Source organism: Eucalyptus grandis, chromosome 8, assembly GCF_016545825.1.
Source record: "Eucalyptus grandis isolate ANBG69807.140 chromosome 8, ASM1654582v1, whole genome shotgun sequence".
NCBI classification, from domain to species: Eukaryota; Viridiplantae; Streptophyta; class Magnoliopsida; order Myrtales; family Myrtaceae; genus Eucalyptus; species Eucalyptus grandis.
This window is the reverse complement of record NC_052619.1, coordinates 61,279,645-61,294,949: the sequence shown is the minus strand read 5'-3', so window position 1 is coordinate 61,294,949 and position 15,305 is coordinate 61,279,645. Positions and strand designations below refer to the sequence as shown.

At 39.9% G+C, this 15,305-nt stretch overlaps 1 protein-coding gene across 1 annotated transcript; it reads right to left on the bottom strand.

The window, feature by feature from the left end:
- Positions 1-333: 333 nt before the first annotated feature.
- Positions 334-3,690, bottom strand: LOC104417663 (calcium-transporting ATPase 12, plasma membrane-type). Its single transcript, XM_010028900.3, has one exon. It carries the CDS (start codon positions 3,489-3,491, stop codon positions 405-407), a length of 3,087 nt encoding a protein of 1,028 aa, XP_010027202.2. The 5' UTR covers positions 3,492-3,690; the 3' UTR covers positions 334-404.
- Positions 3,691-15,305: the final 11,615 nt, after the last annotated feature.

Here is a 15,305-nt window from a genome sequence, read left to right as displayed (position 1 = left end):
ACTGCCCCATTAAGAAGCTTCCTGAGAACTAGGAAATTTTTTCTTTAGTTTTCCTGTAGGATAACTTTTTGAATACTAGTTCAGATATGAATGTTAAAGCAGGCATATAGCATGATCACCTCATCTGATTAATAACCTCATCTGCAAGATTTTCCAAAATCAACAGTAGCATAGCAAGCAAAACCAAAGTACAAAGGTTGAAATAATGGATGGCAATAAACTGTTGATTTGATTCTATAGACAAAGGTAATTTGATGCATCTAGGAAGATACTTACATGCATAAAATCTAGAAAAGTTATTTAAATGCATAAAATCTAGAATTTAAAAAACAGTTTCCTAAACCCTAATTATTTTTATAATAAAAGAAAAGTTTCTTTTCTCGGAGTTTAACATTGTGCTCGGTTCAGGATGCTTCTTCTCTGCGGGAAAAGAACAACTTTTTGCCTGAGACTGGAATGCACTTAACAAGCCAACCAATCGGCCAAGACAAAGCTGCAAGTCCGATGCAAGCACCCCATTGTCCCCAGTCCAGCCTCTCAGTGTTGGCAAACCTCTTTAGAAACTCAACCATCACCACCTGAAGAATTATGGTCATGCCGACGATGCCCAAGAACAACTTGTTCTTATGGATCCCTTTGAATACATTTTTCTCCTCCAGCTTCCTGGCATTAAATTCGTTGAAGACCTGGCAGAGGACGAAGCAGTTGAAAATAATTGTGTCCCTCACTTTCTTGTCCACCCCAAAAATGGAACTCCCCTTGAATTGTAGGGTCAGGAGGATGATAACTTGATACAAGGCCTGAGATATGAGATTCCTCCACATGACTCTGCTTATAAGCGGCTCGGTTCGTCCAACAGGTGGCTTTAGCATGAGATCATTTGTAGGTTGCTCTGTCGCCAATGCCAAAGCTCCCAGGGTGTCCATAATCAAGTTCACCCAAAGAAGCTGGACAGCTGTCAAAGGGACATTGCCAGAAGAGACTGCAGCAACAAAGTTGATGACGAGTGCAGCCACATTCACAGTGAGCTGAAATTGGATGAACTTTTGGATGTTGTTGTAGACGCACCGCCCCCACCTCAGCACAGTCACCACGGAGGCAAAATTATCATCCAGGATGACGATATCTGAGCTCTCCTTTGCCACCTCAGTGCCTTGGATTCCCATGGAGAGGCCAATATCCGCTTCCTTTAGGGCTGGCGCGTCATTCGTGCCATCACCAGTGACTGCCACCACATGCCCTTTCTGCTTCAAGCACTGAACCATCAAAAGCTTATCAAATGGGGATGATCTAGCCATTACCCGGATTTTCTCGATTGCTGCCACTCTCTGTTCAGGCGAGTAGTTGCGAAACTGCACGCCCTCCACTATGGCTTCATGTTCAAGATCTTCCTCCGGATTGAATATCCCGCATTCCAAGGCTATAGCTCTTGCAGTGTGCATGTTGTCTCCTGTGATCATCTTGATGTTCACCCCAGCGCTTCTACAAGACACCACTGCCCTTCTCACGCCTGGTCTGCACGGGTCCTTTATCCCCACTATCCCCAGCAGTGTAAGCCCATCTTCCTCAAGTTTCCCATGAAATTGAGCAAGTGAGCCATCGAACTTTTTGTAGGCAAATGCGATGCAGCGCAGGCTTTTGTCTGCCATATTTTTAATTGCTGTCCCGAAATCAGACCTTGCTTCATCAGTCATGACATTCACCGTCCCGCTTTGGCTATAATAATCTGAACACATTGCCAAGATCATCTCGGCAGCTCCCTTCCAGTGTATGTGAACTACCTGCTCTCCCCTCCTCCTCACAGCGACCCCACTTCTCTTTTTCTCAGAATTGAATGCCTCGACTTGGACTATCTCCCATTCTTGCTTCAGTTCGTCCATCGTCATACCCAATTTGGATACACCCCAAGAAAGTATCGCCTTTTCAGTTGGGCTGCCTAAAATTTCAGGAACAGACTCAGAAGGTCGCATGTGTACAGTACCTGTCGTGTTCAATCCGATTCCTTGTAGGAGGACTTCAACGATGCCGGTCGCTATTTCTTTGGATGCATCTACACTCACATGTTCTTTTCCCATACATAACTCTGTCACTCTCATCTCGTTTAACGTGAGAGTCCCAGTTTTATCCGTGCAGATCATTGTGGCTGAACCCATGGTTTCACAGGCGGAGAGCTTCCGGACCATGGCATTGTCACCCATCATGCGCTTCATGGAGTAGGCCAGCGTCAGAGTGACGGCCAAAGGCAAGCCCTCAGGTATAGCCACCACCACAATGGTCACTGCTGCAGCAACTATGCGCACAACGGCGTCCATCACGTCCTCCAACTTGGTCTTACCGCTGGTGAATTCTCTGTTTCCGGCATCATCTTGGGTGTGTCCAGTGAAGTAGCGGATCATCGAGACAAGAAGTACCAGCACAGCCACCGACACTCCAACCTTCCCGATCAAGGAAGTCAACTTGTTTAGACGGGCTTGGAGTGGGGTCTCTTCATCTAAGTCACGGCTCACAGAGCTCATCATCTTGCCCCATGCAGTGTTCATGCCGACAGAAGCAACCATCATTCGACCATAGCCATCTATCACTTTGGTGCCTGAGAGCAAGAAAGGGTTCTCGCGATTGACTTCGATGTGATCACTCTCACCAGTCATGCTAGACTCGTCAACTCTCAGGGAATGGCCATCAACAAATAACCCGTCGGTCGGAACCTGGTCGCCAATCTTCAGATACACGACATCACCTACGACAATATCAAATATGGAAATTGGTTGCCTCCTGCCATCTCTCACGACCTCTACTCTAATGTTGCTGCTCTCTTTTGAAAGTTCCCGGAACTGCTTTCCTTGCTTATAGTTGCTGACAGCAGAGACAATGACGACCAGGAAGATGGCGATGATTATACTCCCACCATCATACCAACCTTCTTTAAGGCCGTGCTGTTTGATACCGAATGCTAAAGAGAGAACAGCGCATGCTATGAGAATGATTATGATCATGTCTTTGAACGCATCAAGCACAAAGCTGAGAAAGCTCTTTGCCGGGGGCTTATTGTACTTATTCGCACCGAAAATATTGGTTCGGCGCATGAGGTCGGTTTCATCCCCACTCAAGCCATTCTCGAGATTTGTCATGAGAATTGAAGCGAGTCGTTTAACGCCACCAATTTGAGCAAGAGATTCAAAGCTTTTCTCTCTTACCAGGTTACTCAGGATCTTCGGGCCGACGTCCGGAAGCGAAGGGCAATCTCCTTCACGAGGATTATCACTGTTCTCGAGGTCGACATTGATGGCAACGTAAGAGAGCGTCCGCAGCAGGTCCGTCTTCTTCCCAAGGACTTGTTTCGACAGAGACTCGAGAGCCCTCGTGAAGTATATGACCAAGAAAGCCAGGCGCCATCTCCGCCTGTGGATGATAATCGTCGGGCCATCGCCACGGTTGAGCACTGCATCGGTTGCTGCTTCTTCGCTAGGTTTACGGAGCCTCAACGACGACATGGATGAACAGCAGAGAGGGAGAAGACAAAAGGGTGCGCTTGGATCAGCAAACCGAGTCGGGTTCAGAGGATGACGATGAGTCTTGAGGGAGTCAAAACACTGATTGACTTGGGTGGAACGGATGCATTGGGTTCTGAGATTACATGGTGCAGTGTGACGAGTTTTTTCGGTTGGGCGGGAACTTCCTGGAAAGTTCACGGTAGCTTCTTGGATATTTCCACGAAGGTGCTTATTAACGGTGCCGTTATAACCGACCCAAAAAAAAATTGGTGCCGTTATAATTTTGGTAAATTATCTAATATTTCCACTTCAGTAATTATAACTCACCTTCCCATAAATTACCGTTGATCGAGTACTCACAAAAGGATTCAAAAAAATCTGTTGCCCTTCTGAATTTCTTGAAAATCTTTAGTGGAGTAATATGAAAAGGGCATGTTTGAAAACGTTTCTTGCGATATTAATCTCCTTCTTGTTTTTCTATTTTTTAGCCAATCATTTTTCTATTCCTACTCTAACTCATATTACAAGGTGTGAGAGTTGAAATTCATAGTCGAAATTAAATCGTTCCTATCTTAACCCCTAAGAAAGTGAGAATTTGAACCTCCACATTTTCTTCTCATGGGGAAAACCCAGTAGTTTATTAATCTCCTTCCACAGTTAGCTATTGCATTGATTATCTAGCATTGGAAATTTTATCGAGCAATAAATGTATTTGACTAGAAATTTAGGTGAAGAATCAAGTGAATTTTGAGATGCTTTACTTAATGTGTGTCTAGTCCACACAAGTCAACAAGTCAACTATTAGGATATACTACGAGAAAAAGCAAACACTTAAATAAATCACATTCAATATTCACTAAGGTTTGACCCATCACTTTTTTAAAAATTTTTAATCAAGTATAATTTACTATATGCATGACTTCTCTCTTGTTTGTCACCTCAGTATCACAAGATCAGTAATTCGATCCCCTTCAACTACCTCTAGTTTTACATTTTTTTTCCCTCTTTATATTGGAGTGTTCCACTAGCATTCTTGAAAAATACTCGCCGAGATCACGGAAAGTCCAACCAAGCACAATTACAGCCATTGATTTCGTGAAATTCACGTTCAATACACGTGATGGGCAGATGTGATTGATTCGGTTTATATGCATCTGAGTTGAGACAAGAATTTTCCATGAAAATCTCTACGTGTAAAAGTTCAGTCAAAAGGATCTCATTTTCCCTTGTAATTGACGCTTGGATGGCAAACCCACACAAAAGCGTGAACGTAGGGCATGAAAACGTTCCCGTGTAACCAACAGAATTATTTTTGGTTTTCTTTGTTGGTTGCTTTTCAGTTTTCATCTTTTTCCATTGGAGATCTCAATAGCTAATTATGAGAAGCGATGGGAGTTTATTAAATAAGTGAAGAGAGTTCTAACTGAGTGAGAGAACAAACATTTATCATCAAGCAAATAATTTCTATTTTTGTTGTCGTTGCATTATTATCATTAAAAAAATAATTCTACTTATACTTCCACTACTTTCACAATTTTATGGAATTCCTTTCACCTTTTGGTAATTTGTGTTGTTTCCTCACCATTACTTTGCTTTTGCTTTGATCCATGCGGTCCCGCGTAGCTTCTTTCCTGGACCATTGTTGAACAACATTGTGCTTCAAGCTGCTTGGAATAAGGGAACCTTTGTGCATGGACAACCTTAGATTCAAAGGAAACTCTCCAATGAATCTGATTCGAAAGCATAAAAGATTGTCGGGATGACGAACACGCAAAGAAGGTCGGCATAAACCCTTTAGCAAGCGATTTCCAATTGCGAAAGGCAAGTTGTATCAGTGACACCGACTTAATGTTTCATATGTGATTGTGCAGTTAAAGGAATTCAAATAGTTTGGATCACCGCCACAAAAATTCTAAGTCCCTCACAATTACATTTTCCTACATTTGGCCCCAGGTTACATTGATACTGTCACCTAAGAACCCTCTATTTTAAAAGTAAGTTTGGTAAATTTACTCCGCCAATTTACACATCTATATCATACTTTCTTTTGTAGCAATGACGGATCTAAAACTTCAAGTTGATCTCAAAAGAAGGAAACGAGTTGGTAAAAAGTTTAGCACAATAGAACAAGATAAGTAGATTAAATTTTTTTACTAGAGGTGTTTATGGCTGGCAATTATCAAAACAATCTTTAATTGGATCAAGCAAAGTTGTGAACTATCACATACCATTTTCATGACCTAATTCCCTAAGAAAACCCAACTTTAGGTGTAATTCTGATTTTGCCTTGAATTTTGTTATCTATAAGAAAACCTCAAAGTTTAATCCATTCCAAAGTGCCCAAATTTTTCGTTGTCTAAAAAAAAAAAAAAAAATTTAAATTCAATCCTAAATCTACCCTCGAAATTTTTTTTGTCTAAAAGAAAAATCTTCACTTTTTACTTTGGTCACAAATCTAGCCCCGTTAGTGCTCCTCTGTCCAAAAATCCTCATTAGTTATCTCTAATTTTCATATCCTATAAATGATTTTATTTTGAAGATAATTTTTCATGTGATCTTGTTGATATAGATTTCTTATCAATGTGAAAATACCTTATCAAGTTGGTTAATAAATTGAAAATTTATGATTTTTTTAACAAAACAAAATTGGAGGCATATTTGAAATTTGACCTTAAGTTTGAAGTTTTTCCCGAGATAAAAAAAAAAAAATCGATAATGATTTAAAACTGAATCCAAAATTTAGGATTTTTTTGAGATAAAAAATAAAAAATTCAAAATATAATTGAAATTGGATCTAGGAGTTGCTAGGAAAGTAGGGCCCGTTTACGCAGAAAACGATGAGGTCCTTTAGAGTCATAAGTTAAAAACCGAATGGCGGGCCCCGTTTTCTCACCTGAAGACCTTTGAAAGTACAATTATGGGGTCCATTTATTATTTTCGAGTGAGTACCTATCACTAAATTTTCGTTTATTGTGGGCCTATTTTATTTGATCTTTTCTGGCAGCAAAAGTCCAAAATTGAATCGCAAGTCTTTAACAATTCGTCAATCGAAGAACCAGTTGATCGCAACTATAAACTTTAGGGGTGAGCATGGCAAATCTGCTAAATTGAGAATCGCTTGGATCAAATTGAATTTACCGGTTTGATCTGGTTCCCGATTTTATAAAAATAGAACCAATGATTATCGGTTCAGTTTTCGGTTCCGGAGGAAATCGGATTAGACCGAACTGGAACCGGATAGAATTAGACTAGACCAACCTCTTTTTAAAAGGAAATATATTTTTTTAATTTCTTAAAACTATCAATAAAGCTTAAAAATAATAACAACTCTTGCATTTTTCTTAATTTTTCAACTTTTGTTGTTAAGTAATCGATTGTGTCTAACTAGACCGGACCGGTTTTCAATCCTAAGTCGATCTGATTTGATTCCCAATCCTAAAAATTGAGAGCCGGTTCTCTTGATCCGATTCTCGATTCCTGAGTGGAGTTGAATCAGATTGAAACCAATCACCCGAATAAATTTTGGGATTATAAGCCGTTCTACTGTGATTATTTATTTTCCCGATGAGGGACGTACACCATCGTGCACGCCATGCCTCAGTCTTGGTTCAGTCTTTTCAGATGAACATGACTGCATTTGCTTAGCTTTGACAGAGAAAGTGTGCGAAAGAGGACATAACGTAAGGAGTAGTTCATTTAGTCAAATACTCAGAAGGCACGTCACGCCATCATAAACCAGTTGTCGACCATGCAAGCAACCCCAAGTGACTTGCCTTTTTTCTATTGACCTCGACTTGACTAGACTTATGACTAAACACGACTAAACGCAATGATATTTATTTATGATATCTCGTCCTATTCTAAGGAGGTTTCTCATTTTCTTTTAATCATTTATCCATAAATTTCTGAATTCACCCCACTTATGAATTTAAGTTTTTAGAATGAACAACATAATATGGTATCAGCTTCTGATTTTGTTTTAATTTATTGGCATGTGCAATTCTTAAATTTAATTCTTCTTGTACATGAGATAAAGTGTTCAAATATTTCATATCACTCTTGTAGTTCTGTATGCACTTTTTACGCATATGGTCGACCTCAATAATTAATCTTAAGCATTTGTGTTAAACATTCTAACAAGTTATGTTATTTCCCAAACACTTTGACATTAATAAAAGGAAACAAGAATATTCACGAGAAAAATAATGCCAAATTTAGAAGTTGGAATCCACGTCAATTCGAAAGGATGATGAAGGTGCCTTAGAAATATATAGAAATTTATGTGGATCAAGATTTATCGAGACGTCGAAGAAAAATAAGGCGAGGAACCTTGATCTCTCGGGGGGACCAAAAGAGTGTCGTGAGAAAATATCGATTGGAAAATATTTTGTCTAGTGTTCACGACAAGATCAAACGTCTCATCACGTAACATTAATCTTTTAGGTGAAGAAGGAGATGTAAAGGATCAACCAATATATTTGCAATTAGTTGTTCTTTTGAAATTGACTACCGAATATTAAGTCAACGAAGTATCTCCGAGGAATCAAATTTATTGTCTAAATAGCATCTCGACCTTCATATTGTGTGAGAATCACCGTCACTAATTATCGTGTTGACGTCTTTCATTGTAAACCTAGTCCACATAATCAATTCATGAGAAGTAGTCTACTTCACTGAATACGAAACCCGTCTCGGATAGAAGTTATAAAAATATTTTGAACCACATATGGAAAAAGCCTGATGTGGCTCATTGGGCTTGTGTCTCAGAATGTAATCAATCACTTTATGATTGAGAGAATTTCACTTCATAGAGAAGACAAAAAGCGTTATGTCTTGCTAAAATTAAAGACGTGCACTAAATTTTCTTCTTCACTAGTTTACGACCACCTGAAACTGCTTCGAGTTATTCATTTATGTTATTATCAAATAAAGTAGAAAGATCCTTCTAATTTCAAGGTATCTCAATTGTTTTTTCTTCCTCCAAACATACTTGTTTACTTAGGACTTGTTTGTTAATGTTCTTTATTTCTGTTTATAAACAAAATTTCTGTTTTTTTTTGTTCCAGGGAACAAAAAAAGAACAAAAAATGTGTTTGTTTGCGTTTTTGTTCCAAATCTATTTTTTTGTTCCCGGAACACATTTGGAAACAGAAACAATAAATAAGAAAAACGTGTTTATTGTTTTTAGAACAAATTTTAAGAACAAATTTTCTTTCTCTTCTCTTTTTCTTTGGCCGATCGCCGGCTTCAGCCATGGCTGAGACCGACCGTCGAGGGCCGGCGACCTTGCCGGAGCGCCGCCGGCCCCGACGAGGCTGAGCATTGCCGGCCCCTGGCGAGGCTCGACCTCGCCTTGGGGGCGAGCTCGGCTCGCCCGATCTGGCGCCCGAGCTCACCCAGCCAAGGCAAGGCCGAGCCTCATTGGTGCGAGGCAAGGTTGGGTGAGCTCGGGCTCGGGCTGGATCTAGGTGAGCCCGGCTCACCCCCAAGGCGAGGCCGGCCTTGTCGGGGTCGGCGAGCCTCGCCGTGGGGGCGAGGCCATCGCCCTCGTCGGCCGGTCGCCGACCATGGCCGAGGGCCGACAACCGGCCAAAAGAAGAAAATAATAAATAATAAATAATAAAAATATTAAAAAATTTAAAGAAACAAAAAAAGAACACAAATTTACCAAATGTGTTTCTGTTTATTTTTTATTCCCCGGAACAAGTTTACCAAACACGTTTTTATTCGAAAATTATTCCCCAGAACAGAAACATTTTTTTTTTCTATTTTTGTTCCCTAGAACAATTTTTAAACAGAAATGTTACCAAACGCGCCCCTTATTTTACAAAAATAGTGCCCATGGAAGAATTGTGTAAATTCATCATTTTCCAATATTAGAAGTCAGACATTACTGGCTACATTTGAGAACTGCATTCTCAAGAGGTTTTGGGCTCCAAAGTCTCTTGGGCAAATGGAAATTATGTTTGACAATTTTAAAAAAAAAAAAAAAATTGGGAAGATGCACTTACATTTCGAAAGGCCTCAAAAGGCCTTTAGGCTTTAGCTCACGGTAGGTCCAAAAGTACTTTGAGCTTTGAGCATTTTCTAAATACAAAATAAGCTTTTTCCCCTTCCAACATTACCCCCTGCTATACTTTCATAATTATGGAAATGTCCTCCAAAATTTTAACGTTGTCCGCGAACGCCTTAGCGGCTAGTAAGCAGCTGGCGAGCCGTCATTGCCCAACCTTATGCAAGGCCTAGATCGCATGACTCAAGCGAGGTTGACCAATGGCTATATCTAGCCATCAATAGTCAATTTGGCTTGCCGGCGGCTTGAGTTCAATGGGTAATGTTTGAAACTTTTATTTTTAAAAAAATGTAGTTTTATCCAAGTATTATTTATGTCAAAATTGTTTTTGCATGTGTTTTTAAATGATATCCATTGACACCTAAATTTTGACAACTCGGTTATTGATTTATTGAATAAAAATTAGGGATTAATTTTAACCCCTTAAAAAAGAAATAAAATAAAAATTGCATCAGAGCAAATAAAAGAAAAAAAAGAAAATTAATTTGATTGACTATGCATGGAAAGTGGAGATTCTAACTAGCTATTCCTGCTTTGACAAATATTCACTCTCGATAAATGTGGAGCCAAATTTCCAACGAAGAATCAGGAAATCAAGTGAATAGAAAGTCAAAATGGAAATCAAACCCAAAATCGGTGATAATAACGGCTAAATTGATAAATCGAAAGGAAAATATCGAGGAGTGATACTCATCAGGTGAACTGTTCGCAAAATCAAGAATGAACTTGGATGTGTTTCTGTTAATGTGAGTGAAAAGAAGTGCTAATTTATGGTGGTTAATCAGGGTTGAAATCCGTTAATCCCCACAATCTAGGAAGCGTAGCTTCAAACTTTTTAAAGGTAAGTACAGGTTTTCGTTATAAAGAGAATGACAATTCGAAAGACGGAAGGAGGGGGCGAGAATTGAGAGAAAAGGATTCGTGCAAGAGAGAGAGTAAAAAAAAAAGAAAAGAAAAGGAGCCTCCATCTCTTCCGTACGAAGTCAAGGTCAGGAAAGAGAGGGCAGAGGGCAGAGAGGAACAGTGAGAGAAGAAGTAAGGGGACGTGCGACAGGTGAGGCACAGAAAAGAAAAAGCAAAAAAAAAAAAAAAAAAAAGAAGAGAAAAGAAGAAAAGCAAAAATTGACATAAAGTGTAGTGGAGATTTGGAAAATGCTTTCTCTCTAGTGATTTGTATACATTTACATTGGTAAATTTATAGTGTAAGAGACAAAAGAAAAATAGGAAAAAATAATAAAAGAATCACCGTTTTTTTTATTTTCCTATTTACCAAAACTAATTCACGATTGACTAAATCACAATCTATAGAATTGGAATCTTCAAGAAATATTTTCAGCACACCCCCAAGCTGATGGCCTGTAGATGTCAAGGATACCTAGCTTGCTCAACAAATACTTATGCTGTTTCTGACATAATGCTTTAGTGAAGATGTCTGCAGATTACTCTGTTGTTCCAATTCCCTTTGTCACAATAACTCCATCTTTGATTTTATCCCGAGTGAAGTGACAATCCACTTCTATGTGTTTTGTTTTCTCATGAAAGACTGGATTTGCCGCTAATTTGAGTGCAGCATCATTATCACAAAACAATTCACTTGGTCCACTGACCTGTACTCCAAGATCCAAGAGAAGTCCTCGTATCCAGACTATTTCTCAGGTAGCCTTTGCCATGGCTCGATACTCTGATTCCGCAGATGATAGTGATACAGTTGACTGCTTCTTCGTCTTCCAAGAGATCAATGACTTTCCTATCTTTATGCAAAAACCAGTAATGGGTCTTTTGGTCATTGGACAAGTGGCATAATCTGTGTCACAAGAAGCTATCATCTTCATATTGCAGTCACGAGATAGGAGTATATGAAGGCCTGGACATCCCTTCAAATACTTCACAACCTTCAATGCCGCATTCATATGTGATTGCTTTGGCATATGCATGAACTGACTAAGTATTTGTACTGCATAAGATATGTCAGGTCTTGTCATTGTAAGATGCGTCAATTTCCCGACAAGTCGCTAATATTTAGAAGGATCTTTGAGCACTGAATCCTTGATGGTTGAAGGGGAATTAAGATCATACTCATGCGTTGTCAACTTGACATTCTGCTCAATTGGATGATCTTTGGTTTACATCTCGATAACCCTGCTTCATAAACAATCTCCAAGATGAACTCTCTTTGACTAAGGCAAATTCCTTTATCGGATCGGGCAATCTCGATATCGAGAAAATATTTTGGTAGTCCCAAATCTTTTATATGAAAAGTGGAGTGCAAATACTTATTGAACTTGGCAACATCAGAATCATTATTTCCCATGACAAGTATGTCATCAACATATATCAACAAGTAAATTGATGAATCCTTTGTAGTTCGTGTAAACAAGGCATAATTATACTTAGAATGCTCAAAACCTGCATTGGTTAGTGCAGTAGTGAATTTGGCATACCATTGTCTAGATACCTGCTTTAATCCGTATAAGGATTTGCGAAGATGACATACTCGAGACTCCCCTTGTCTATGTAATCCTTGAGGAATATCCATGTAGATTTCTTCATCCAAATCACCGTGGAGAAAAGCATTATGCACATCTATCTAATGGAGAGACCAATTCCGAATGGCTGCAACTGACAAGAAGGAATGTACGGTGACTTCTTTAGTTACTGGAGAAAAAGTTTCATGGTAGTCAAAGCCTTCTTTTTAAGTGAATCCCTTGGCGACTAATCGAGCTTTATAGTGCTCAATAGAACCATCTGCCTTGAACTTGATCTTGTAAACCCATTTGCAACCAATCGGTTTCCGTCTTGAAGGCAAGGGAACAGTATCCCAAGTGTGATTCTCCATTAAGGCAGTAAGTTTAGATTCCATCGCATGTCGCCATCTAGGATCTCGTGCTACCCCAGCAAATGATGATGGTTCCTATTCTTTTGATATACGACTAATACAACACATGTGTCTTGGAGATAACTAATCAAATGACACATATGAGGTAATGGGATATTGTGTACCTGAAGAACTCATCGTGGAAATAATCTTGGGTCCACGTAGGTGGACGAGTGTGTCGTTCGAAACATCGAGGCCGCTCGATGATATGTGCTAGAGGATCCGATGATTCGGAAAGGACTGGTGAAGCAACTGTTGTCGAAGGAGACTGGGGATTGTCTTCAGATAAACTTGGCGATATTGTTTTTGGAGATGTAGATTCCATTGGTATATGTAGAGATGGTGATGAGATAGGTGGTCTTGGTGCGATAAAGAACCTTGGTGTCGAAGATAAAGATTCATCGGACAAAAAATATCTACCATGCCCTGATGGTAAAGAGGGCTGTGATGAAAAAACCATTTCTTCAAACGGAAATACATCTTCATGGAATACAACATCCCTGCTAATGAAGAAAATCCTTGTGGAAATCTCCATAACTCGATATCCTTTCTAAAGAGAAGGATATCCCATGAAAACACACTTAGTGGCCCGAGGGCCCATTTTATCTTGAAGACCCACATTTGTTGCATAACATAAACAACCAAATACTTTAAGGTGATTATTATCAAGCTGCTTGTTGTAAAGCATCTCAAAAGGGGTCCTACCATTAAGAATCCGAGTTGGCATGTAATTAATCAAGTAAGCTGCTGTGACCACACAATCTCCCCAAAAATCTTCTAGAATAGAAGCTTGGTATTTTAAAGCACGGGCTACCTCTAACAAGTGCCTATGTTTGCGCTCAACAACTCTATTTTGTTGTGAAGTGTAAGTGTAGGAGCTTTCATGAAGTATACCATTAGAGGATAATAATGCATTGCAATCAGAAGTGAAAAATTAACGCCCATTATTTGTACGAATTCGTTGTACAGATTTACCAAATTGGTTCCTAATAATGGAAAGGAAATTTGACAAATTACCAAAAGTTTGGTTTTTCGATTGCATTAAATATACCCCGGTGGCATGAGTGTAATCATCAACAATTGTAAGGAAAAAACGAGATCCGTCACGGTGAGGCGTATGATAAGGTCCCCAGATGTCCATATGAAGCAATGAAAAATGACTTGTTGCACAATATGTGCTTTTTGGAAAGGATGCTCGAGATTGCTTAGCTAAAAGACATATTGGACATTTTGGATGAGGAAAAATTGCACTGTGACCCAATCATTGATGAAAAATGAGATTTTTATTTTTACTGATGACATTACAAGAGACATGCTTACAAGAAACATGCTTATTCAATGATTCTAAATCTCCTGGGGAATTGTTCCAGAAATAGAGTCTTTGTGCCATACTACCCAAGCCCATCACTCTACCAATTAAATGGTCCTGAAAGAGACAATTGTCTAAATTGAATATGGCATGGCAAGAGTTATCCTCACATACTCTTGAGATAGATAGGAGATTGAATTCAAATTCTAGAATACATAGGACATTTTTAAGGATAAAGTTTTGACCAAGATTTACGATGCCAATTGTGATAACATTTGTGATGTTCCCATTTGGAAAACGCATCGTGATAGGGGAATCTAGCATTTCATATATGTGAGAAAATAGATTTTTGTTGCATACTATGTGGTCACTAGCACCTAAATCAATAATCCATACATCAATTGAAATCGAATTCTTATTGTAGAGGAAGGTACCTGAGAATCTTGCACCCTTGTCGCTGATCTTGAATTAATCTAGCATCTGCACAATGTTCTGATATTGTTCTTGGGTGATCATTTGATGAGGTGATTCATCAACCATTTGTGCAAAAACCTAAGAAACTGTGGATTCTTTCCTTTTGTCCTTGTCATTAGGTTTTCCATGCAGCTTCCAACACATTTCAATAGTATGGTGCAGGCGTTTACAGTAATCGCAATATTTATTTTTAAGTTGGGAATTTTGCCCACTGAACTTTCTTGCTAACATGGCATTCCGCAGCCCATAGGATTTGTTGTAAGAAGGAGCTGATGTGGCATGATCCCATCCATCCGGTTTTGTTGAAGCCATGGACAGATAGTGACCATCCGATCCAGCGCGTTGATCTCGGCCATCCATTCCAATGCTGAGATCCTAGCCATCGAATTGAGCATATCTATCTGCTCCACCCATTTTAGATCTATGATCCTAGCCGTCCACTCCAGATCTTTGATCTGAGCCATCCGTTCGCAATGTCTTAGGGTTTCCTCCGTTTCCTCCATTTCCTCTTGCCGCAGCCACAACTCTCTGTTTTTCCAAGTTTGTGGAAGCTCCGCCAGAGGGAAGGATGGCAAGGCTCATGCCCTCACCCACCCGAGCATGTTCGGCAATGGCCATCTGGTGGTGCTCCTCATGTACAACCAACTGGTAGATGCGGCCGAGCGGCAGTAGAGGATCCATCGCGAGGATTTGCGACTGGAAGGCCAAGAATGACTCGTTGAGAATCAGTAAGAATCTGTTCGCCTTTTCTCGTTCCCTTATTTCGCGATACTGCTTGAGGGTGTTCTCGGGCCCTTCGAGTCATTCTTCGGCGGCCTCAAGCTCATTCCATTAAGCTGAAAGGCGGTTGAAGCAAGAGGTAATCGAAAGGTTCCCTTGCTTCAACTCCGATAGAGCTTGGGTGATAGTGAACATCTTTGCTCGGTCAAGGCACCCATACATCTCGCGTATGCTCTCCCAAAGGATTTTGGAGTCTTTGGTAGGTGGAAGCCTAACGACAATTTCTGGGGCGAGGCAGTTACCAAGCCATGTGCGAACCAATTGGTTGCACTTGCGCCATTGCCGTTGAAACCGTTCGTTGAT